At 40.1% G+C, this 25186-nt stretch overlaps 4 protein-coding genes across 5 annotated transcripts; all 4 read right to left on the reverse strand.

Moving 5' to 3' along the window:
* Window positions 1–1148: 1148 nt before the first annotated feature.
* rpl10a (ribosomal protein L10a) lies at window positions 1149–3778 on the reverse strand. The gene is made up of 6 exons (XM_078254897.1): window positions 3699–3778; window positions 3192–3263; window positions 3013–3093; window positions 1804–1952; window positions 1521–1693; window positions 1149–1362 (listed from the first exon to the last, which is right to left on the reverse strand). Exons 1-6 carry the CDS (start codon window positions 3701–3703, stop codon window positions 1192–1194), a joined length of 651 nt encoding a protein of 216 aa, XP_078111023.1. The 5' UTR covers window positions 3704–3778; the 3' UTR covers window positions 1149–1191.
* A 536-nt stretch (window positions 3779–4314) lies between these two features.
* On the reverse strand, window positions 4315–10016 carry fance (FA complementation group E). The gene is made up of 10 exons (XM_078254898.1): window positions 9744–10016; window positions 8574–9156; window positions 8308–8352; window positions 8162–8218; window positions 5862–6005; window positions 5663–5786; window positions 5382–5457; window positions 5197–5263; window positions 4973–5098; window positions 4315–4878 (listed from the first exon to the last, which is right to left on the reverse strand). The coding sequence occupies exons 1-10, from the start codon at window positions 9950–9952 to the stop codon at window positions 4774–4776; spliced, it is 1536 nt and encodes a 511-aa protein (XP_078111024.1). The 5' UTR covers window positions 9953–10016; the 3' UTR covers window positions 4315–4773.
* A 976-nt stretch (window positions 10017–10992) lies between these two features.
* Window positions 10993–15516, reverse strand: mkrn4 (makorin, ring finger protein, 4). Of its 2 annotated transcripts, XM_078254903.1 has the most exons (8): window positions 15362–15493; window positions 14168–14296; window positions 13780–14018; window positions 13617–13705; window positions 13260–13513; window positions 13060–13167; window positions 11250–11349; window positions 10993–11151 (listed from the first exon to the last, which is right to left on the reverse strand). In XM_078254903.1, exons 1-8 carry the CDS (start codon window positions 15424–15426, stop codon window positions 11020–11022), a joined length of 1116 nt encoding a protein of 371 aa, XP_078111029.1. In that variant the 5' UTR covers window positions 15427–15493; the 3' UTR covers window positions 10993–11019. The 2 variants fall into 2 exon arrangements, with proteins under 2 accessions (XP_078111029.1, XP_078111030.1); XM_078254904.1 differs by lacking the exons at window positions 10993–11151; window positions 11250–11349 and adding an exon at window positions 11360–11737 and having other exon boundaries at window positions 15362–15516.
* A 938-nt stretch (window positions 15517–16454) lies between these two features.
* On the reverse strand, window positions 16455–24074 carry ppardb (peroxisome proliferator-activated receptor delta b). The gene is made up of 8 exons (XM_078254902.1): window positions 23660–24074; window positions 21427–21807; window positions 21165–21316; window positions 20933–21071; window positions 20406–20608; window positions 19877–20083; window positions 19534–19777; window positions 16455–17676 (listed from the first exon to the last, which is right to left on the reverse strand). The coding sequence occupies exons 2-8, from the start codon at window positions 21746–21748 to the stop codon at window positions 17429–17431; spliced, it is 1515 nt and encodes a 504-aa protein (XP_078111028.1). The 5' UTR covers window positions 21749–21807; window positions 23660–24074; the 3' UTR covers window positions 16455–17428.
* Between the last annotated feature and the right edge of the window lie 1112 nt (window positions 24075–25186).

Raw genomic sequence — 25186 nt, forward strand, 5'->3', positions numbered from 1 at the left:
GCCTTTCTCCTGTACTGAGAATAGATAATCCTATTAAGAGATCCACAGTCAAACCAGAGTAGCACATCCGCCCCAAGAGGCTCATGGGGAGCCGTGGCTGTACCTGTTGCTGCGTTTTTATCTTTAAATAATATTGAAATAAATGAATGCTGGTGTTGTCCCAAGTGATGAATCAAATGTACCAATAACTGTACCTATACACAGCACTAAATCCAAACACTGCAAAGACAAAGACACAGGGATATTTTAACATCTTTAAATTGGATCGGTGGAGGTATATACCTTTACTGTACACAAACGTGACACAAAGGGGCGTACAATAGTGTTTACGGATTACACTACTGTAGTCTCCCACTGATCAGGTCAGCTGGATCCCATTGTCATCAGCAGGGTTATTACTTTTTATATTATCCATGTAATTACAGTACAAGTACAATATTAGACCTGCTTTGGGACACATCCAGACCACTAGGACGGTGTTGGCCAGACAAGTTTGATTACTTCAAGAAACGTCTCTAGTTAATAATTACAATTTGAGGGATTCTTCTGTATCAAGAACATAGAGGGGGCTCCATTTGGTCAACATGTCAGACCTTTAGATGCCACTGAACTAGGGATGGGCTGATCTTAGTAGTATTGATATCCAAAGCAGCGATACTAATACTAGGATCAATAGCACTATATATATATATATATACATACACACATTTTTTTTTTTATCTATGTCGTGTTAAATCCACTGGTCAACCGTAGAATAGATTTTAACATACATTTGTAAAAGTACTGAAAATGGGAAAACCCACATGCATGTTTGAAAAAGTAAAGCACAATTTTGTTGTCAGGATTAACATAAGAAATAAGCAAGGCTCTATCATTTATTATACTGCTTAAAACAGGGAAAAGAGCTACTTGTTGACTTTTTGTTCCTATGTAGCATTCTTCTGTATTAGTTTCTTTCCATCCATCATTTCTTCAAAACTGAGTGATTCATAGACAGTAATAGAAGCCTAATATTCGATTAATGATTTAAGTAAGTTCATGTTTGCAAAATGATTAGAGTAAACTATGAACAACGAATTTCATTACCAAGTACCCTAACCTCAAAATATTAAAGATGTTGATTACAAAAACTCCCAAAAACAGTCAACTTTGGAGCCATATCCACATTTTTATTAATAGAAAAGCTGTCCTTTAGTAGAGGCGTTGGGGTTTGCCCATGGTGCTCTTGACGTAGAGGGCACGCACGTTCTGCCAGTTCTTCTTCAGCAGAGACACCAGGAAGTTGACAGCCAGGTGGATGTTGTACACAAGCTCATCCTCTGTCATCTTCACATGTCCTACAGCCACAGCCAGACAGAGCACCTACAGCACAAAGCAAAGATAATATATTATTCAGTAACCCAACAACCAATTTCTTCAATATAACCTCAGTGTTTAAAGATTAACAGTTAGGTAACAATCAGTAAAGTAGCATGATTTTTAATTTTTTTTTTATTTAATTTTAGTACTGCTGAGCGTACCTTCTTCATCTGGAATTTGATGGTGGATTTGACCTCATCCACCTTGGTGTTCAGGTTCTCGTTGTGGGTGAGCAGGGAGGGGAACTTGCCGGCCTTGTTCAGCCCAGGACCCAGGATACGAGGGATCTGCTTGATCAGAGACTCAGAGGCCAGGAAGGCATCATACTTCTTGGCTAGAGGAGGGCAATTGGAAACAAGACAATTAAAAAAAAAAAAAAAAATCCTGTCAGACTGCAATCGTCACAAATCAGGTGTCTCGTGGGTCATGATGCCAACTTCGTACCGAGCTTCTTGACCATCTTCTTGTTCTTGTTGAGCTTCTTGAGAGCCTCGATGTCCATGTGTGGCAGCTCAGCGGCTTTGGCCTCGTCACAGTGCTGCTGGTCTCCCAGGATGCAGACAGAGAATTTGGGCCTGGGGAGACTCTTCAGCCTGCAGATTAACAAAGCAGTTAGAGACACTGCCCCAGACCCCACGTCAAAGGGGCATCAGTTGGATGTAAGGCAGGGTATGGTTGAGAGAAAACTTCTGCATAGTGTGCAACATGCTGGTATAATGGTGCGTTCCATTTACGTCGGAACTCTGAAGCCGAAGCTGGGAACGGCGTCACGCCCGAGTTGAATGCGAAAGTCACATTTTCATTGTTTTCATTAGCTTTAGCCAGGTTAATGATTGTTAGCAATACCAGTTTAGAACACATTATGCTGTCTTTGTGCACACAAACCACATAACATTGTCCAAAGAGAATATGGAAAGCATTACATGTATGACTGATTCAGTGAGACAAATAACACAGAAGTGCTTATAACTATGTTACTACAGCTATCACAACTGTTGATGCATGGAGCAGCCATGTTGGATTTTTAGCTCAGGGTACACGGTGATTGCCCGAGTTCCAAGTTTTCTGACTTGGAGCTTGGAAAATCTGAGTACAAATGGAACGCACTATAAATGGATACATTATGCAATACAGGCCAAGACATTTATGAAATTATCATTCCAGTTTATAAACTGGTTTTGTAAATCAACTGGAAACTAGATGCAATTCATTTTGTGTTTACGTGTCTAAAATACGACATTGAAACTCATACTCTGCCATTACCAAATGACACCTTCCTCATTTACTGTGTAATAGAAAGAGTCTTACCCATACCACCACAGTGGCCGGTGTCCAGCTGACCTCTTTGGTAACATAATTTGTAAATTGGTCGGCTTGAGGACATGAACTTACAGCTCAGCCACTCAAAGCCTCCCCTCATGTTTTAAGACCCAGGGTAGGGGTCCGCCTGCTTCACCTCCACCAGCAAGGCTGGGTCAGCTCAGTCAGACTACCCAGAGTACTTCTCCATGTCTGCCCCTGGCCTGTCTGGATTTGTATTTTTTTACTTTTGAGATTTTAGCAACTACTTGCCATATAACAGGCTGTTTTAATACTTAGACAGGGCTGGAAGCACACAGGGAAAAGGTCGGGTGAAACAGTAAAAGGTCGAACCTGACAGTGCCGGAGAAACGCTTGTCCTTCTGGGGATCATAGTTTTTCAAGCTGATCTGCAGCTCCACCGACTCCGTAAACCTACAAACAGACAGTTTATAACGTTACACGGTATCCCATTTGTGCATTTTATCTAAAGTGCCACAGGTTTACCAGCTTTCCCCATATTATTAACTTACTTCCTTGGCTTGGTCAGAGAGCCCTGCAGGACCTCCTTCACAGCTTCATACAACGTATCCCTGGATACCTTACTGTTAAATAAAGAAGTCACAAAACACGTTAAAGTTAATTATCTAAACACCTCCATGAACCCAGTTACTTCCATTGGTCTATGACGGCAACTAAACATTCATAAAAACAGGTACGAAGTTTGGAAAGATTGCATTAAATATTATCTAGGAGAGCTAATGTATACATCCGATGCTTGATTGTTTTCAAAAACACGTTTTATATGTGTTGATGACGGTGGATTACATCTAAAACTCAGCGTAGTGATTCTAACGTTACAGCGGCAGATGAACCGGTCCCATACCAGACACTTTGCTTCACCCAATTCTAAATAATTGTACTAGATAACATAACTGCCGCATAAATAACAAAACTACAAGCTGAGAAGGGTAATACAACTCTGTTTGAATGTGGAAACAGATTATGTTTTGACATTTTTTAGTTAAAATGGGTCTAACCTCATTTTAGCGGCTAGTCCCTCCCGTCTCGCTACGATGAAAAGGAAGTGCAAGCGGAAGTTACGCAAGATAAAGGCTGCCTTTTGCTGACGTCATCAAAAAGCGCAAATTACGTTTTTGTTTTTTTAATACTACACACATACATTAATATATATATATATAATATACAAATAATTACTTTGTAGAATATTGTTTACACGTGTCACTTATTTGATGTTTCTAATTTGTTTAAATATAATTGCTGTCTGATTAGTATTTTTATGACAATGTATGTTTGCTGTGCTCAACATAATACATAGTCAAAAAAAGATTTGTAGACTGTATTGACTAAATGTAAAGGCTCCCAATAAAATAAAGTTCAAAAGATCCTGTCTTTTTTTTTTAAGCTATAATACTACAATAAAGCTGTGTATTTAAAAGCCAGGCATACTACTGATATGTATATTTATGGTAGAAGTATTTTTTTAATGAAAAGAAAATGTAAAATAAAATAGTAAAACCCTAACCCTCAATTTAAATATATTCCATACAAGTTAGAATCCTGCATTCAAACTCTTAAAGAACAGCACAGAAGCATTATCAGAAAAATTATGTATTCAAATTAAAAGTATCCGTGAATCGTTTGTCAGTGTTGTATTATTACAAACAATATATTACGTAATACAGATGCCTTAACATATCAGCAGGATTTCAGTGTTGAAGGGTGAGGTGGAAACAATTCCAATCACGTTATACACTATTAACAGCATAATATATAACCATGCATCATATTTTACAAGATGATCACATTTTGTGTGTAAAATCTGAATCTGCAGGGTAACTAGTCACTATAGCTCTCAAATACAGTAATTGTATAGTAAAAAGTACAATATTTCTCTATGAAATGTAGTGAAGTAGGAGTTTAAGGGACATTAAATGGAAGTATTACAGTCAAGGACCTCAAAATTGTATTTTAAAAAAGTACTTGAGTAAATATAGTTGAGGTGCTTCATTCTTTTAAGTCAAAATATTGCCAATAAGTACACAATGACTTATTTAAACAGTTTTATTAACATGCATTAGGTCAGAAAAAACTTCATGTGTGTGTGATTCTTTTCAAAGCAGCTTGGAGAGACTTTTTCAGGAAGGTCTCATTTAATATCAGGCAACCATGCAGGGAGTGTTTGTGTGCAGCCGTCACCTGGAAAAACAGATTGTTACACATGCAGAAAGATTACAAATACTATTTCATCCACTGTTCAGCCATTATACATGATGTGCATGTACAAACTTACATAACTGCTATATTTAGTGAGGACTGTTAGCATCATCTTTGCAAACTTCACAGACTTCGTGAATTGAGGACCCTTGCTGACGAGCTGTTCGGTAAACTGTGAGAAAAGTTCTTCACTCAAGTCAGGCTGGAAAAAATAAAAATGAAACAGGCACCTCAATAACAGTGAATATTATGACTAAGTGGCCTTGTAGCACTTTTCCCATGAATAAACATTTATCTTACCTTGGAGTCTAGCAAGCTGTGGATAATGGAGAGCACGGCCTCATTCCACGCTATTTTGAATGTCATTCTGGGGACAAAGAGGTAAAAGACTGCATCAGCAACTAATAACCATATGAGTCCACTATTATTTTGTGCTTCTTGACATATTACAGCAGTAAATACACAATTTAAATGTTGTATCTTACTGAAGCACCAGCAGTCTGTAATGGGAATCCAGGCAGCCTTCTATCAGTCTGTTCAGCAGCTCAGCCTGTGGATTCCCTGAAAACAAAGCAAAGTTCAAAATAGAGGATTCATTGATGTACAGGCATGAGGAACAAGGTCATAACATCAAAGCATCCTTTTCTATGTAACTGGACCAGGACAGTGAATCCATGTCAGATGCTCTGTAACTCTGACCCCCCTGAGACAGGAAATGTTAATTAAGAGATTGCTGCGCTCAGTCATAGCTCACACCGTTCCTCACCTATGCTCTTTTCCTCTAGAACTGGTCCGATCAGAACGTGGCACATTGGTCTGGGATAGTGGCTACACAGTGACATCACTGCAGTGACTAGACATCTGGAGGCCGGTTCTGACAGGAACAGGACCTGCAGTAAAACAATATCCTGTCAGTATCAAACACAATGACACATTTTGCATCCTTTGCATATTCAGTGATGGACCTTCTGCAGCAGGAGGCTCTTGATGAGTGTTGCTGCCGTGCTGTAGCTGAAGTCAGGAGAGGGACCCAAAATACTGCTGCACAGTTTAGACAGAGTCTGCTCCAGTAAGTCAGGGAAATTCAGCATGCTGCATAACACCTCCACCTAAACAGGAGAGGTAGAGATGTGGGATTAGTCCTTTCATCGCCCATCAGCAAGCAAATGTATAACATGAGTGGTTCAGTAAGCTCCCTGATTGGTCTATAGGGTATTTTTCTTTAGCTGAGTGCAGCAGTAAAGCACAACAAGCTAAACTAACCAGTGGTAACTACGGTAATAATTAATAATCTTAGTCTGTTTCTCCACTTTATTTCTTAAATTAGAGTTGCTATAGATTCAGTGACATCTGTACAATTTTATATAATAGTTCTGCAATAGCTGCTACCTTTGTAAAACTTATGCTCAATTTTTGTTGGGATGTTTACTCGACTACATTATAATTTCTGAGCCTGTATTTATATTGCCGTTGTATAACAGTACATTAAAAGATGTATCTAATATTTTGTTTCCCCATGTACAATAATGGGGTGGATAAAATATTACAAACACCTTTAAATATAGTGCATTTTACACTTACAGTGCCTTGCAAAAGTATTCACCCCCCCTTGGCTTTTTACCTATTTTGTTACATTACAGCCTTTAGTTCAATGTTTTTTTAATCTGAATTTTATGTGATGGATCAGAACACAATAGTCTAAGTTGGTGAAGTGAAATGAGAAAAATATATACATAAAACTATTTTTAAGAAATAAAAAACTGAAAATTGGCATGTGCGTATGTATTCACCCCCTTTGTTACGAAGCCCATAAAAAGCTCTGGTGCAACCAATTACCTTCAGAAGTCACATAATTAGTGAAATGATGTCCACCTGTGTGCAATCTAAGTGTCACATGATCTGTCGTTACATATACACACCTTTTTTGAAAGGCCCCAGAGGCTGCAACACCTAAGCAAGAGGCACCACTAACCAAACGCTGCCATGAAGACCAAGGAACTCTCCAAACAAGTAAGGGACAATGTTGTTGAGAAGTACAAGTCAGGTTTAGGTTATAAAAAATATCCAAATATTTGATGATCACCAGGAGCACCATCAAATCTATCATAACCAAATGGAAAGAACATGGCACAACAGCAAACCTGCCAAGAGACGGCCGCCCACCAAAACTCACGGACCGGGCAAGGAGGGCATTAATCAGAGAGGCAGCACAGAGACCTAAGGTAACCCTGGAGGAGCTGCAGAGTTCCACAGCGGAGACTGGAGTATCTGTACATAGGACGACAACAAGCCGTACGCTCCATAGAGTTGGGCTTTATGGCAGAGTGGCCAGAAGAAAGCCATTACTTTCAGCAAAAAACTAAATGGCACGTTTTGAGTTTGCGAAAAGGCATGTGGGAGACTCCCAAAATGGAGGAAGGTGCGCTGGTCTAATGAGACTAAAATTTAACTTTTCGGCCATCAAAGAAAACGCTATGTCTGGCGCAAACCCAACACATCACATCACCCAAAGAACACCATCCCCACAGTGAAACATGGTGGTGGCAGCATCATGCTGTGGGGATGTTTTTCAGCAGCCGGGACAGGGAAACTGGTCAGAGTTGAGGGAAAGATGGATGCTGCCAAATACAGGGATGTTCTTGAGCAAAACCTGTACCACTCTGTGTGTGATTTGAGGCAAGGACAGAGGTTCACCTTCCAGCGGGACAATGACCCCAAACACACTGCTAAAGCAACTTGAGTGGTTTAAGGGGAAACGCGTAAATGTGTTGGAATGGCCTAATCAAAGCCCAGACCTCAATCCAATAGAAAATCTGTGGTCAGACTTAAAGATTTCTGTTCACAAGCGCAACCCATCCAACTTGAAGGAGCTGGAGCAGTTTTGCAAGGAGGAATGGGCAAAAATCCCAGTGGTAAGATGTGGCAAGCTCATAGAGACTTATCCAAAGCCACTTGGAGCTGTGATTGCCGCAAAAGGTAGCTCTACAAAGTATTGACTTTAGGGGGGTGAATAGTTACTTTTTCTGTTTTTTATTTCTAAAAAATAGTTCAATGTATATATTTTTCTCACTTCACCAACTTAGACTATTGTGTTCTGATCCATCACATAAAATTCAGATTAAAAAAAACATTGAACTAAAGGCTGTAATGTAACAAAATAGGTAAAAAGCCAAGGGGGTGAATACTTTTGCAAGGCACTGTAACTAGTGTTACTGGGGGGATAATCTATTAACAAAAAGTAATCTATACTATGTTGAGGACATACTTGGCCGGGGTCACAGTCGTTCAGCACTTTGAACACCTCCATGGAGCTCTGGTCCCACTGCAAACAGACAAACTATAGTAATAACAAAGGTCACTCTCGGTCTGTGATAACTGTGCTGGCTAGAAGAAAGAAGACCTTTTTCTTACCTCTGTCTGACTTTCTAGTAATTCTTTTATTTGAAGAACCGAGACCTATATAAACACAAAAATAGACAGTTTTGTTATTCCAATTGTAACTGTAAACTGTGTGATACAAATAAATACAATGGTCTGTTAGTACACCTCATTTAATCCCTGTGGAAACTCGCTATCAGGGTCTCCAGTCATTTGGAAATTCGGAAAGAAATCAAATTGGATGATACATTTCAGTGTAGACAGGACAGATAAAGCCTGTCCTGCCACAGTGTCCCTACCTTTATATGTTCAGGCAGGGCATCACATGAACTGTCTGGTGCTGGCTGCAGTTCTTCAGGAGTTTCTGCTGGAGCATCACTTCCTAATCTTCCTGATGCCTCTGCTTTTGCGCTCGGTTCTTCAGCATCGAGACATTCACTACCACAGAGATTCATCTTTATCCGTTTACTCTGCTGTCCTGTTTCCTCACCATCAGAGTCCAGAGTGACAAAGCTGCCCTTTCTTTTCCGTTGTGTACCCAGCTCTGATAAACAAGATGCACTCTGAGATTCAGATTCTACTGGTTGATCTCTGAAGCACTTGGCCCATCCTTCACTCTCACCAGAACCAACCAAACGCTGTGAAAGCTCCTTGAGTCTCTGGCAGCACAGTGTAGTATACAGAGGATCTTCATTGTGGGCCCCCAGGTTTCTTTCCAGCTGTCTAACCAGAGCAGTGACCCAGGGGCTTGGATGAAGGTCCTGGCTGAGGCATTTCAGAAGATGGAGGACAGTGGTCTGGGGAAGAACCGATTGGACCAGATAGATGAAGGACAGCAGATTTTGTTTGAATAATGCTGGAAACAGGCACACCAGGGGTTTACTAGAATAGTTGAGGAAATAAAATGTTAGAGGAATAGGCACGGGTATGTGATATGACATATTATGGTAGATGTCCAGTTTGTCTTAGGTTGGCATTTATGGACTTAATTTAGCACTTATCTGGTGCATATCTGAAGATTATCATTTCATACTTAAGTTGAAGTAAATAGTCGTCACTAAAAATACTGTGAAGTAAAAACAATATTTTTCTCTGAAACGCAGGGAGAGTTTAAGTAGTAGAACATGGAAAATACAAATATCTGGCATGCCACAACGGTATCACCATTTTATTTAACACATTTCCATGCTATACATATGAAATGTGTGTGTGTGTGTATATCTATATCTCATATGGTTTAATTTGTGAGTTTGCCATTATAAAGAACTACACTTGAATAACTGTACACCCAAGGTGCTACACTTGTCAACTGTTAATAAATAACGTCCTGGAGTTGTTTCTAGGGTAAATTCTGGCAGAAAGAAACTTTACTGTCCTTTAAGAAAACACGTTCTCTCCAGTGACTTGTACGAATTTAAAAATAAATTAACGTTAACATTTATTTTACGGAAATGTAACCTTTTACTTACACCGTTAGTGGCTGAGTTTTAGTATCTGGACAAGTTATTTCGTCTTGACACAGGGTTTCCATGAGGTTAGACAGTGACATTTCAGGGTTGGCTTTCTGCTGCCTGTGGAAGACGCCCAGGGCTCTGTGGGCTCCGGAGGTTCCACAAAGCGACCGGACCAGCAGCTTCGACTGCCCGTCGAACCGACTCAGAAACATACCTGCGTCCATACTATCGGGTCAAGTACCGTAATAGCCTGCCACTGCCCGGCCACCCCGCCAGTTTTGTTTACATTTCTTCTTCGCAAGTGTAATTTCATTTCACCACGTTTTTGCGCCACACCGCCACCTAGTGGTAAAACCATAGACTGGTAGAAACAGGGTAAAACTAGAAATTCTTGGTAAAACTCAGAACTTGAAGCAATAGATTCTAACCTCTAAAATTAAACCTTACAAATCAGAAAAAAAAGAAAAAAAAGTTAGTGAAAAGCAAGACACGCCTTTTTAGAGACAGAGTGTGAAGCAATGTTTTATTTTCTGTGTACAAGTACAACTTGTTTAAAAAGAAATAAAATCTTACACATTCCATATTCTTACCAAAACTAGAAAAAGGGTCTCATGACTATCACTTGAGGCAGGTATCATAAGTAGTAGACATTAGCAAGAAGGGTACAGCATACTTTTTATCTATAGACAATTAAAACTACCATCCACACACTTTAAAATATCAAAATGGTGCAAATTGCTCAGAAGTCAGAATTGAGCACTCCCGTTAATCATTAGGTAAAGGGAAAATTAACAATCATGTTTAAAGAACTATGGCCACTGGAGTGAAATAAATCCAAAACTAGATAGCCACAGATTAACCACAAGATAATTAGACAGATTAAAGATGCATCACATCTGGGATGCTTACATATAGAACTGGAGCAACAAACCATGTGCCGCAGAGAGCCGAGTGTACACGTCCTCAATTCCAAACAGAATGTAGCAGGCGATTTCACAAGTTAGCTCCTCTCTGGTTGAAAGAGTGCTAGTCAGTAAAATCACCAGCTGTAGTCGGACTGCAATTTAAAACCCCAACACACTGGGCCCTCAAAACCCCAAAACACTGGGCCCTCCATGGTGCATGGTTGACATCCCGGATCTTGATCACAGTTACTACTGAAGAGGTTTCAATACTGACAGAAGGGTCAAAAACACAGCCATGTGTTCTTCTGGGGCCAATTTAATTAAGACCCCCCATTCAGTGGATCCAGTCACTGAAAACGAACGAAAAAGCTCAGGAACCATGCTCTTCAGAAACCATACTCCTCAGATAAATAAAAAGGAAAGCCAAAGTCGTCGTCGTCATCGTCACCGATAAGGGTCATGGCTATGAAAAGATTAAGCAGATCTACACCATCGTAGTCTTCATCTTCTGTATCATACTGTTGAGCAAAAAACAAATAAGGGGAAAGTTAAAACATTATCTCATGCATTCCAATGGCAATGAAACCTGATAGCATATAACAGGGATTATATTTACCGGAAATGACCTGCGACGTGCATGTTTGTCATGCCGATAAAGGCACTCCGTTTTGAAAGGGCAGCATCTGTATCGGGTATAGTAACTGCATCTTCTCTTACTGGAATCACGGAGAGATGAGACAGAACAAAGGGGGGGGGGGGGGGGATTTCAGTTGCTTGGTCATTTCTCAACACAATTTAGCATTGTGTTAAGATTAAGCAAATTTGTATTTAACTTCACACTTAAGGCAAAACTGCATGGAAATATACAAGGCTATAACTAATGTAACAACAGAATTTTTTAAAATTAAATGTATCCATTTTGTATACAATACAAATGTAGAACCTTTAGTATTCATAAGACAGTTCTAGTTTGACAATATATCCAACCCATCAGGGTAAGTCTAGCAGGCCCTGTGAAATGTGTCACATGTATTGTAGTCTCGCATTGCCAGACCCATCTCCACAGCGCTGCGGAGGAAGGTCTGGCTAGTCCACACAACATTCCTGGATAGGAGAAAAAAAAACGTGCTCTCGTTACATTTCTTTAAACCAATAACAATTGTCTTGGGCGACGCTAAGCGCCTGACGCAGCACCGTTGCCTCTGCAAAATAGCCTCAGGAAGGAACTTGTTTTGGTGGAACGTGTGCGCGTAGGGAGGCGAGCTCTGGAATTAAAATGGCTGTCAAGTGTGTGATGATGATTTTTACCAAAAAAAAAAAAGTGCGATTGTCAGTTCTAGCTCGGAGGATGTTTCCCGAATCGACCGGAGTTTAGAATGCAAACAAAGAACGCGGAAGGTGAGGGACATCGGCCGAAAATGAGGGACATCTGGCAGAACCGGAACTATACTGTAAATAAAATTTTAGAAAAATTATGCTGAGAACGGTTTTACTTCAGGTTTCTTCGTTAAACCATTTGCATCCAAATCGCTGTTTTAGTATTTCATGTGTTAATCATGAAAGCTGAGCGACCTTGCAATATATGAGGGCAGAGCGCATAATGTGGAGGAGATGCCGGGCATGACCAGAGATAAGAAAAGCTACTGATCGCATGAAACGAATAACTAACTTGACTCCCTTTAATAAAAAAAAAAAAAAAAAATACTGTTGTGAACAACATTCAGTCATTTTTCTGTACTGTAAAATTGACTGTACTGGTAAGTAATAAACAGAGAACTCCAGTGATTTTGTCCATTCTTTGATAAATAATTATCTTAACATAAAACGTCGTCGATATAGATTTTGTATCTCCTTAAATTCATGCATTTCCTGTTAAAACGTGTTGAGACAAGATTATCACATTGCTTTACACCTCAACGATCCCTCCCCATTATGGATAGTGGGAGAAAGGCTATTTTAGTATGTAGATGCTGGCTGGATTCAGCCAGACATTTGTCACTGACTTTTGGACCATTTTTTATTTCTGCAACCTTAAGACTTATTTTTTTGGTGGCTTTTTAAAAAAAAAAAATTGTTGCTGAGGTGGTTTAATCACATAGTGTGTGTGATTATATATATATGCATGCAATATTTTAGGCTTTCGGTGAACGCACTCAAGTTTCATTGCTCGACTTGAATGCAACTCTAAAAAAAATAACTTTCCAACACTTCAGAAGTTAATCACTGAAAAGGCATGGGATGGCTGGACGAGAACTGAGAAGTTAAGCTGGAGTGGCATGTCCCGCATGAAGAAAATGATGGATGAGTGAAACCCATGTACAGTACTACACACACACACGGCATATACAAAATAAGGGTAAACTTAAATTGCAAGCCAATTTTTAGAAACGGTGCCCTGGTAGGACAAAAAAACATTCCAAAGTTACCTGAATTTCTCTTTGAAGGCAGCAATTAGGCTTTCCTTTGCTTGTCCTTCAACCCAGTGTCTGTTAGGCACATAAAAGGCAGACCTCACTCGGCACTGTGGGCAGCTCCTGAGAAATAATCATTAACACTGATGTCAAGTCAAATTCCTTTACACGCGTCATCAGATGCAGTCATATATTCAAATATTACTGGAACCTACTTTACCACATCCGGCCCAAGGTCTTTCGTTTTCCTCCAAGTCGTGATGCATTGTAAACAGAAGGCGTGATTGCAGTTTGGCAAGATTCCAAAAATGTGGTTTCTTGGATCTGTCTTTTCATACACCTTGTCCATGCAGATGCCACAGGTCACATTTTTACTCTGGAGGAAGGCCTCGATTTCCTCTATATTCCCCTGGGTACTAGAGGCCGCAGCAGCGGCACCATCCTCTGTCGTATCACTGGAAGAAATCTCCTGAACACAGAAACTTTGTGGTCAGTATAACCTATCCTGGGTTCAACTTTGTTTTATTCACCAATCTGCCCCGTAAAAAAAGATCACTTAAAATTAAGCTAACCTGGTCATTTCTTCCATCACATGCACATGCTTGAGCAACTTCTGAGCTCTGGACCAACTCCCAAGAAGCAGTGCGGGGAGTGTTCATATCTGTATAGGAAAAGTAAGTGAAGTATAAAGAAATGCTGAGCAGAGTCATTGTCACCCATGAAAACACCCAATACCTTGTGATTGTTCCTCAGCAATATCTGTTGCCAGGTGCCCAATGCTGTGTTGAGGATTTGAAATATTATCCACCAATTGTGATCTGCTGCATTCCTGCGTAGACGTCACCCGAGCCTGCAGAAAAGCAGGCTCTGAGCCTCTTCTGTCAGGCAGAGTATAAACCACACGGGAGGAGGAAACGGTAGGCACTGAACCTCTTCTACCTGCATCCACTTCAGGTTGAAGGACATGAAGATACCTAGTGGTGAAAAATATTGAATAAGGTAATCTGCGTGCATGGCATCTTCTTTCATTCAGTTCCATACAACTGAGCGGTGGAATGAAATAAGGGGGGGAGAAAGAGACAAAAAAAACAAACAACACACACACACACACCCCACATCTTACCTACAGCGATCACCATACCAGCATCCACCTTTCTGAAAGTACCTACATATTTGGGATGACGGTAAAACTGGCCATTCATGTCGATAATTACACCTTGGACCAAATCTGCAAGAGCCATTTATAAAACGCCTGTAATGAAAAGGGAAGTGACTGAATCAGAAGCAGCATATTTTTACATGGCTAAGGCCACAATCATTCAATGAATAGCTAGTATAATAGTCAAAGTGTGAAACTTTATTTTATAACACCTGGATTTACGGGAGGTCAAAACTTCTGATTTCTAGTCCTAAATCGGGCAAGTCAAAGTCTTAATTTTGTGTTAAATCTCTCCCAAAAAAATAAATAAAATCATATAATATGACCATGGTTTATGGAACTAGCAATGGCATGTGGGAAGCTAAGGACAGAACTGGTTTACTGTTAACCCGACCACCATTTAAAAAAACATCGGTAAACTCCACACGGCTAACGTTAACGGTAGCTCTACGAAAAGAGCACACTGTAACGTTACAGTACATACAAATGCTGAAGATGGGATACGTTAGAGGGATAGAGATAGGTTAGGACCATGGACTATTAAGAGAACGATTAGGACAGGTTCGCTAACTGCCAAACCATCCCCCCCCCCAAAATATGGATGAATCCGTCAACAGCAGTTTGTGTTTACGTGGTGTCGGAAATCCATCTGTTGCAAAAAGTTAGTCACCACTCAACTTAGTTATGCTAGCTAGCTAGCTAGCTATGTCCAGAATGTGTAATTAATGACAGTTGAGTTTCACGTTGAATGCTAACGTTAAACAGTGTGCAGACGGTTGCCCAATAACTGACTGAAATTAAACGTTAACGCTAAACAACAAATTAGGCTCATATTTCAACGCTAAACAGTAGCTAGCTCACGTCAGCTAAAGTTAATCTTTTCCTGACACACACGTATTCACGTTTAACGTCACCCACGCTAACACTTTTAAACACCAACCAAAATGCTAATTTGTCTCATTTTACTTAGAACTAAATTACTTTTAAGTGAATCGTTCAAATAATGCAGCACAACTTTTAAAAGTAGCACAGATTATCGGTGGCACTAACGGGCAATACAGTTAGTAAGCTACATGACCGTTTCTCACTATAAGATCAACTGCTTTCCCACAATATGTTCACTTTAATGGCTTTATAATAGAAGCCAACTCCGCTTACCTACAGATACTTCCACTACGGTCCATCCTCCGTGTGTTTTGAGCATGCCGCCAAACACCCTCCATCTCACTATCTAAATAGTTGTCAGCCGGTTCCTTTTACCAATCAACTTAGCAACGAGCGTGACGTTGACGTTTGTAAGTTACGTATTCCAAATTCCCATTCATCCGTCCATTTGTCTGAACTCTCCCAAAGTTTGATTGGTTATGGTCATCATACCAGGACCAGGTAGTACTTTCAATTGAAAACAGTTGCAGGTTATGTGACATATCTGTATCATAAACAAATGAGAAAATCATTGTTAATATTTCTAATAAAGTTTATAGGTGTGATGTTACTAAACTAGCTAGATCTGCAGATAGGTTACATGTGACTATAAGGAAGAAATTATTTCAAGTCTTGACACTTCTTCGTGAACAAATATGTCAATTCATCACTTAAGACAGTCATAGAGGTAGCTTACATCAACTTTTTGGTGTACTTTCTTGTTTTGTTGGCACAACGCACATCAGCCAATACTTTCAAATTTGCAACGTGTACCAATAGCAGGAATTAAGGCAAAGGAAAAAAAATGTCAGAGATCAGATGAGACAGTGGAATAATGTCACAGATCATACATTAGAGGTAGATAGGGATCAAGAGACAGATTAAGAGCACAAAGTGAGATTTCTGAAGGTGGACTGTGTGCACCAGTGCTGACATACTGAAGTCCATTTAGATGAAGTACAGTGAAACAATAAGTCCTACAGTATATGAGGGGAAGAAAAACAGTTTGAAACTTATGAATCCTGGCTACAGTATTGTAAGCGTTTTACACTTTGTCGCTCTCCTAACAAGCCAAATGAGAATGTACACAGAAAGGGTAGTAATCTAGGACTGTGGTTATATCTTGTGTGAATACACAAGCAATTTATGATACCAGATGCTGGATGTTGATTTCTAATCATCAATTTTCCCAATAATGACATTGTGGTAGATATTTGCTGCCAAATTCCTCATCAAGGAAACGTTTGTTGGTATGCTTGACAATATATTTGGTACAACCTAAACTAAATAGACAAGCATGTAATATGAAAGGACACATACTGAATAATACATGAAACAAGATAATTCATGTTTTGCCTTACAAATATGATCAACAAATACAAATAATTAGTAACATAATTACAAAGAATAAACTAAGAAAAAAACTTAAAATGGCAAATTCATGATCATTTGCATGTCAAAAAACAGAAGAAAACATGCCGTCCCTTGTACTTCAATGGGTAATGTGTTCATAGTGTCAGTTTAGGGACAAAATCTGTGCAGCATAGTCCATTAATTACCACTTGGGTAGATGGCTTTAAGACAAAACCTATATAATTTGGATCTCCACATTTATTGAAAAATGGAAACGGTATTGCACAGAGTGCTGCGTTAAGAGAGCTCTACAATGCTGGAGCCAGCCCAGTTTGTGTTCTATTAACCAAACGGCAGAGTAGCGGTCATTGCTGATGCTGATGATGATGATGTAAATAAAAGCCAATTTGTGCATCTTCAGCTTTACCAAAAGTCACTCTACCAAAGACATTGGCATCTAACGAAACTCTTGCACAGTACAAACTTTACGGCTCATTTCTATTTCAACAATGCCATTGGTGTAAGAATGTGAAATGCTTTCCCTTCACAGAAAAACACAGAACCGAAGTGAGTGAGGAGAAGCTCTCTCTCCCTAGACGCTGTTCTGGGGTCAGCTTTGCTATTAATATGTAACAGGACAGTAATGTAACAGGAGCAGCCTTGGTGAGAAATCAATTCATTCTCTCTGTTAAGTGACCGTTGTGGGAAACTAGGACTTGCAGCAAATGATTCCAGATGCTCATCACACACACACACACATTATTGTGCCGAGGGTAATGCTGACATTGAGAAAACTTTGCTGATTGTGTTGGCCCTACCACGTGCCTTTGCCTCATCTGCACGTTAAACTCCATGCCCGTACTTGGAACGATGCTTGCAGTGTAGTATCATCGATGTAAATTCAGTCAGTGTAACAGTATTGCTAAAAGCAGTCTGTGCTCGAGAATTCTAATACATGTCTTTGTAGATCTCCTGTAGTAGAGGGTGGAGCGAAGTCTCCGACTCAGTCTTTTTGATCTTTTGGACAAGCTGAACGTTCTCAGTAACTAGCTGACGGAGGTCGGCCATCTTCTGCAGCAGCTTGGGGAAGAGGTAGGCTGAGTCAGAGTGGTTTGCCTGTAGGTGGAGGTCCAGGGCCTGGAGGATGTTGTCCTGACTCTGCTCCACCTGCTTCACGTTCATTAGTCCAGGACGATCTGGGAGAGCAAGAAAGTCACTATTTACGCTGAGCAAACATAAAGGGTTTCTGCAGGGTTCACCACGTCACATTTCATATGGAATGCAAAAAGTTCATCACAATCATGCTGACCAAAGCATGAAAGTATGCTGGCAAACCAACAGAGATACATTTCAGTAGTAGAATTATATAACAATCATTTCTAATGATATAAGAACTTTCCCACAGCAATCAGACAGCTTAACCAGATAATGTGAACTGCACATAAGATATATATATATATATATATATATATATATATATATATATATAGACTATTTTATCAAAACTACTCTATTTTAGCATAGTCTTAGTTTATTTATTAAGTGCAGATTTTAACAATCTTAGTTTATTTATGAAGTGTTTTAATTTATGAGCTTATAATTTTAAAGTCTTCTGTCTTGCACTGATTTATTTACTAACTGTATAAAGGAATCCTGAAATAGGGCAACCAGAGGCCTGTATTACAAAGCAAGATTTGGCGTTAACGAGGTAACTTCAGGTTCAACCCAGGGTTTTGTGTATCACGACGGTGGATCACTTGTTACTGGGTGAAATCGCTGTGGTAACTTATGCTGAACACCTAACCTGCTCGGGAGCATGTTGGAGATCAGAGATCAACCGGTGTAAAAGCACCGCCTACTGACCAATCAATACTGGATTGATAACGGCGTCACCTTTCTTAGAAGATCAGGTGGAGCTCGGTGCGCAGAGAGAGAGAGAGAGAGAGGTGCGCTCATGAAAGAGAACATTTAGAGACCGACAACCCCGCTAACATTCATATCCACCCGTACCATCCGTACCACCCACCTTTAAAACCTCCCTCAAAACCCACCTTTTCCGAAAGGCCTACCCCACACGACTTCACTCTCCATCAAAATAATGGATAGATTGCTTTATTTTAATTTTCTATCTCAATCTTTTAAATGTGTTTGCTTTAATTTAATTATATTTGCCTTTTTAACTGTATTTTGGCTTGTTTTAACTTGTTGTGAGGTGTTCTTGAGGGCTGTAAGGTGTCCTTATTTATGGGCGCCTTGCGCCCATAAATAAAATGTATTATTATTCCCTGATGGGTATTTTTATGAAAGATATATATTTTCAGCGGAGGGAATTATGTATAGGCTGTTTGTCGGCTTGTTGAGCCGTGTGTTGCAAATGCGCACATCGGCTTGAATTATGTTTTTATATTTTTTATTTGCTTTCACGATCGCTTCCCACTGTCAGGGTTGCAACTGAAATAATAGGCTAAAGCAACGACAGTTTATGGAAATGACAAGTGTAATTACGGTCAGATCTTGTGCCTGACTGATGGGGAAGTGATTTTGATAAGCGTTCTAATGCGGGACCGCGGTTGTTAGGTTTGGTGAAGCCGGGTAACTGAAAGAAATCCAGGGCACGTTGATCTTGCTTCGTAGTACAGGCCTCTGGACCCAGCATAAGCAGCATGAAATGAACGGATGGATTAACCAATTTAAAAATGATTAATTCATTCACGTTAATGTCTTTAACATTGACAATGAATGAGTCAAACAGCTACACAATGATTGAGTTGAACTCCACAAAAATGGATTGAACACCCTCCACCCTTCATAAGCGTGTCCCAACTGCCTGCATTGGATACTTTTATACTAACATTTTATGACTGACATTACTGAGAAAATATTTAGGACTTTTGTAAATGAAATGGAAGATCTGTTTAGACCTTCCACGGCCATTTAAAAAAAAAAAAAAAGAGAAGAAAACAATAAATAATTAAGACTTGCAGATACACTGAACCTGACAACAAGCAAATATGACATTCTTCATACTTTACTAGCAAATCCTTCAGTCTCACCTCCACAGAGAATAATGGCAGCAACAAACAGGGCCAGGTCGCTGTCATCCAGCTCCAGAGCATTAAACTTGACAGCAAACTCAAACTTGGGCTCCATGATCTCACTGAAGGGCTTTCTTAAGCTGCGAAGGAACTCCCTGGTCACAAAGCCTTTTCCATTGGCCACCAACAGTCCATCTTTGTTCATGAGAGAGGGCAGCATGGCAAAAATAGCCTCGTGCACACCATACTTCAGTAAAGTCACCTGCAGAGAGCACACAGACAATTGTAGATTAGTGCATAAAATAAACAGCCACATACAAATCATCTTACTGCGTAGCACACTGAGTAGAAAGTGACTCACCTGGTCATTAAGGTAGAGGTCCACAAACCCTGGAATGCTCTTGGCAAACTCGGTGAGCTCTCGCACAGTCTCCACCGTGGTGCACTGGCAGCGGTAGAACACATGGACCCCAATCTCTTTGGTCAGGGGCGCACCTGGAACTAACTGGCTCCATACCAAACCACTTTCCGCCTCCCAGAGTGTGTCCATATCGTAAATCACAAACGGCTAAAAGGAGAACAAAAATCAATTTCTCATAAATAACCATCTGTAACTTAAAAAAGACTTAGAAAATACGATGTATGACATTTGCGACAGGTTAGGTATTGAGAATTAGCATAAAACACAGGACTGGGTTATATATTAACAACTACTTTGTGGTTATCTTATCTTACATATTTCCAGACTAGGCTTTAAACCAGAAAAAAAGGTTAGACTGATTATATTCCTGTGTCCCATTGATGATGACCATGTGTTACTTATACTTTTCCATATATTATATAAAATATCTGTAAAACCAGGACTGAGCTGTTCTAAGACTACACCGTACTGAGGTGCTGCTGGTTTTGCCCGACAAGATGCTGCGGGACCTCTTCTTGGTCATACTGAAGTTCTTCAGGTAGGCTGTGTTAACTTGTTTGGCCAAGGTCTTCAGGTCTGAGCCGCCTGGTTTGCTGAGATTCACTTCTTCTGCAAGCAGGCCTGCCACCAGCTTCTTCCTCTCTGCCTCAGGCATACGTCCATATCGGATCGCTGCGCACACACACACAATGTTTTTTGTTAACAGGGTGCACATTTTACACACATTTTACTGTATAAGCATTTATCAATGATAATCAATTACAAGTTAACATGGAACTGAAAATTATGATTCATCCAACCCCCAAACAGACAAAACAATGCGTGAAAAGATTCTTAAAGAGATTAGAAATTAATTTAAATAAATAAGCAGATTTCTTACTCACTTCAGATGAAATCAAATTCTTATAAACTTAACCCTTCTCAGTTAATCCATTTCCATGTAAATCTTAGATTTGTAAAAATTATTTAATTCGCTAAACTATTTCCCCCTCTCACCATCATGGGACATTCCCAAAGACAGGCACTTCTGGAAGCGACAATATTGGCACTTGTTACGATTCTTCTTCTGAATCTTGCAGGAACGCTCACAGCGATCATATTCCAGTTTCATCCGCACGGTTCGCCTGAAAAATCCCTGAGTGAGAAACAACGCAACTGGTTCAACAATTCATATCAGACAGCACAGAACTGACTTAGCTATTCTGCTGTGATAAACACACTGTATTACCTTGCAACCCTCACAGGCATGCACGCCATAGTGAAAGCCAGAGGCCTTGTCCCCGCAGACTTTACACTCTACGCTGATCCCAGACCCTGTGCTGTCTTCTCGGCCAAGACGCAGCTGTTCTGACAGCGAGGGCGACGAGGTATGCGACAGGTCTGCATAAAAAAAAAAAGCATGAATATTAATGCGCTGTCATTTATGTCATGCACCATTTCCAATGACTTTCCAGGAAGCAAGTCTTGGGATTTTGCGATATAAGACTTACCTGTATAGCTGGTTGCTGCACTGCTGTTTTGCTTGCTGCGATTGTTCTCCTTGTGATCCAGACTCTCTTTCTCTTTTTTCTTCTGGTCCACTTTTAGGCCTTTGGAGGGTGGAACTACCTCCTTCTCCTTCTCCTCCTCATCATCACTTTCCATGGCCTTTAACTCTTGTAGGTCTGTCAGCTCCGACACACTAGTCCCTCCACAGCTGTCTGAACCTCCAGACTCTCCCTCGGGAGACGTCCACCTGACAACAGCCGTGTCCTGGGGGGATTTGGGCTTGCAGTGGCCGTTCACCCTGTCGTGCTGCTCTGTACCTTCCATGGTTCCAATTTAAGCTGACTCAGCGGCTCCCCTCCTGTCACGTTGTCATCATAGTTCCACTATTGAAGAATATAAATACTTTTAAATCGGCAATATTAAAATTAACAATGTATACTCAACATGTAAATTACATACAGACCAAGAATGACCACCACACCACTGTTAACTGGCCTCAAAAGTCCACATATCATTTACCTTGCTATTAGATTCAGCATTTGAGTGGTTCCAATCCCAGTGACCACTCACCAGCCAAACTAAAAGGTAAGCTTGTCATAACACGTTGCAGAGCCAAAAGGCTCCCCTAAATGCCTGTTTTTCATGTTAGCAGAAATGCATATATAGTGCTATTTTGCTTTAGGTCTTAAGTGTATCACATGTAACTGAAATGAGTGTATTTACTAATCTATGACAGTGTGTTTATTTAGGTGTCCTTTCCCTAGTCAGTCCACTTTACTACTGGCTGTGTTTTAGCCAAGGAATGTCTCTGATAGTAATAGGCTTATGCCATGATATAAACACGCTGTGTCGGCATGCCTGGATTACCCAGTAGGCAGGTGAAACAAACAAGAAGGGGCCTCAGACCATTAACACCCCAATTTTGTATGAAGATAAATGTGCAACACCTCAATAGTGGTGGGTGATAGGGATAAAATCCCCTATCATACGTAAATTTTTTGGAAAGAATAATTGAGAATAGAGCTGAACAATGAATCAAAATTGTATCTAAATTGCAATGTGGCTGCATTTTTTTTTAAAGGTAGGACTTGTGTCAAAATACTGTCATGCTGAAGAGATGTCCTGGCCTACAAATCATATTCTACAGACTTAAGAAAACATCTTTGTTTGGTACAAATCCCCACAAATATCACACCATAATCATTTTAATATGTTTTTCAATGAAAATGAGAAAAATTATGTAAACATTATCATTCCCTCCACTATCGGAAATTACAGCGCAATTGCAATATCGACAAAGCAGTCCAGCTCAATGATTAGCAAAACACACCCAGATACTTTAAAGGAACCCCTTCTAATTAATTTCTATAAGGAAAAAAATGCAGGCCTTGACACAAATATGGGCCCAATTTCCATGAACATAGAGGGCCCACAACTCAAGAGTCCTCCGCCAAGCACAGCTTTTGGACTGACATTAAAGTGTCCTAAACATTCCAGTCTGTTCTCCACTATCTTAAAAAGTAAACTTTGTCTCTATTGGAGCTGGGAGACATCTGTATTATTGTTTGCCTCAGTTCCAAGGTAGGGTGCACAGTGTACTTGGTGGGTGCTACAGGGTGCATGCACTATGTACACACTGAGCAATGTTGTTCGCTGGTGGAGGGCGGTAGGGCTGAGGGCTTTGGGGGTGGGGGTTAAATATTTGCCCCCGGCCCCCTAGTGGATTAATCCGTCCATGTATGTAGCTGTGCCCTGACATCCACATAATCTATTTATTACAGATGTATTAATGTTTTCCGCACGAATGTTGTCATTAAATGATGGCCCAAAGCGGGACAAAGTCTAAGCTTTGTTTTCATAACGTTTAGGGAACACAAGATTCTCAGTTTGGGAGTGTTGAGGCTTGTCGTCCAGCAGACAACCTGTCACACTGGTTCTCGGAAATAGCTGCCACATTACAGTGAATTGTGTAAGTCACTGACAGGACTGTGACTGGATACAAGCATTTGAGAAATGAAACGACGGCGAAATTATAAACATGGCTACCGTCAAACTTTTTTACTCAAAGTGAAACAATATTAGTCGGCCGTCGAAGAGAGCCGTCGGCACAGCTAGCTAACTTAGCTAGTTAGCTACTAACCTTGAATGCTGAATACCACTAGCTGTTAGCGTGGCTGACCCACATTCCCGAGTGTGCCTTTAAATAACGTTAGCTGGTTTGCCAAGTTAGCTTACCTCTCCCAATAGTGCTGCTGGTTCAGAAGATGTTTACGCTACGAGAAATTGCCAACAGGCAAAGAAAACATGTAGAGAAAACAGTCCCAAGTCCTGTCCAGTATCGATCGGCTGTTGACAAGTTGTTAGAAGTCACCAGCAGGAGTTAGCTAGCAGCAGGGGCTAACGTCAGACTGCTGCTGCTAACATAAACTTTAAGTGACTAAGGCCTTCAAGTAGCTGACAAATTGCTGAGCTCAAGAGAAAAGAAAAACAGTTTGGAAACATTCGGTCGCTAACATATCACATGCAGATAAGCATAATGAACTGCTAATCCCTCCCCGGCTCTCTCCTTGTTGTTCCTAGCTTTGCTTTGCTCTCCTCCTCCTCCTCCATCGTCGTCACATGCCAGGACACACACACACACACACACACACACACACACACACACACACACACACACACACACACACACACACACACACACACACACACACACACACACACACACACACACACACACACACACACACACCAGGCTGAATCCAGCAAACAACTTTCTCATGCTGTCAAGGTCTCTTTACGCACTGTTGTTTCTGTTATAACATGGGGCATTTATTTTGGATCTGCACTGAGGCTAAAAAGATTTAGGTGGCTTTGATTATATTTGCAGAAATAAACCCTTTAGGGCAAATTTGGGATTTTGGTCTAAATAAATAATCTATATATATAGAGTTGGATTGCATGACAAAACACATAGTAGAAGTTATTTATCTAATATTTTTTCTAGCCAAATTTTACATATCTACCAGGCAAAGCAAGACAGTGCCCCAGACCCTTAGGGCCCCTCAAGCAAGAGCCTCTGGTTCACTGTGCAGCATAATATACATATTTTTAATTGAAACTTTGCTTGGCAGTCAATACTATTAAAATATCAACCATAAAAAAATAACTATGGTTTATTACAACTTGGGTTTTATTTATGTTGCTCGGTTATGATAACATTGTACTAAAACGTTATTACAAAAACCTGGTAACAAACAAACTGCCTGTAATGAAGAGAAACTCTATGCCAAAAACCCTGTTTTTAGACTGATTATTTCATCGTGCATATTCCTAAATTAGTTTGTGGTTAATCTAATCATCACACAACAATCCATGCATAGGAATAAATGCAGCTCATAAATGCTAGCTCATTTTTGCTCTCAGCCCCACCACCGAGCCATGGTTTATACATCGAAATTTACTTTCTGCATTCATAATTACATGGATTTAGAAGTTGCTGCTAAATTGAGCATATAATTTCCACAAGAAAGTTAAAAACAGTCTGTACTCATTTGCTGTTTTGTAATTCTGTTACCAGGATATAGCTCTCATTCCTGCATATAAATAAAAGTTTTCATTACTGTACTATAACTATTTATTTTATTAATTAATTTTTTAAGTATTGTTAATATTTATGTCTTTTGTACTTGTTTCTGTAAGTCTAAAACTTTCTGAAATACACATGTAATATGTAATGCAGTAATAAATAGACAAAAAAACACT

The sequence above is a fragment of the Sander vitreus genome, chromosome 7 (genome assembly GCF_031162955.1).
Source record: "Sander vitreus isolate 19-12246 chromosome 7, sanVit1, whole genome shotgun sequence".
NCBI lineage: Eukaryota > Metazoa > Chordata > Actinopteri > Perciformes > Percidae > Sander > Sander vitreus.

What these genes read in the sequence shown, in the direction of transcription:
- rpl10a (XM_078254897.1), bottom strand. An exon ending in TCTCTGACCAAGCCAAGGAA is followed by an intron (nt 3,094 to 3,191) that starts GTAAGTTAATAA and finishes GTCTGTTTGTAG; the next exon opens with GTTTACGGAGTCGGTGGAGC. An exon ending in TCAAATTCCAGATGAAGAAG is followed by an intron (nt 1,363 to 1,520) that starts GTACGCTCAGCA and finishes TTTGTGCTGTAG; the next exon opens with GTGCTCTGTCTGGCTGTGGC.
- fance (XM_078254898.1), bottom strand. Translation starts at nt 9,952, where the DNA reads ATGGACGCAGGTATGTTTCTGAGTCGGTTCGACGGGCAGTCGAAGCTG. An exon ending in CCCTGCCTGAACATATAAAG is followed by an intron (nt 8,353 to 8,573) that starts GTAGGGACACTG and finishes GTGTTTATATAG; the next exon opens with GTCTCGGTTCTTCAAATAAA. An exon ending in TCACTAAATATAGCAGTTAT is followed by an intron (nt 4,879 to 4,972) that starts GTAAGTTTGTAC and finishes CTGTTTTTCCAG; the next exon opens with GTGACGGCTGCACACAAACA.
- ppardb (XM_078254902.1), bottom strand. Translation starts at nt 21,748, where the DNA reads ATGGAAGGTACAGAGCAGCACGACAGGGTGAACGGCCACTGCAAGCCC. An exon ending in TGCAGCAACCAGCTATACAG is followed by an intron (nt 21,317 to 21,426) that starts GTAAGTCTTATA and finishes TTTTTTATGCAG; the next exon opens with ACCTGTCGCATACCTCGTCG. An exon ending in GCAAAACCAGCAGCACCTCA is followed by an intron (nt 20,084 to 20,405) that starts GTACGGTGTAGT and finishes TTCTCCTTTTAG; the next exon opens with CCGTTTGTGATTTACGATAT.
- mkrn4 (XM_078254903.1), bottom strand. Translation starts at nt 15,426, where the DNA reads ATGGAGGGTGTTTGGCGGCATGCTCAAAACACACGGAGGATGGACCGT. An exon ending in TGGTATGGTGATCGCTGTAG is followed by an intron (nt 14,019 to 14,167) that starts GTAAGATGTGGG and finishes TTTCACCACTAG; the next exon opens with GTATCTTCATGTCCTTCAAC. An exon ending in GCCTTCAAAGAGAAATTCAG is followed by an intron (nt 11,350 to 13,059) that starts GTAACTTTGGAA and finishes CCGTGATTCCAG; the next exon opens with TAAGAGAAGATGCAGTTACT.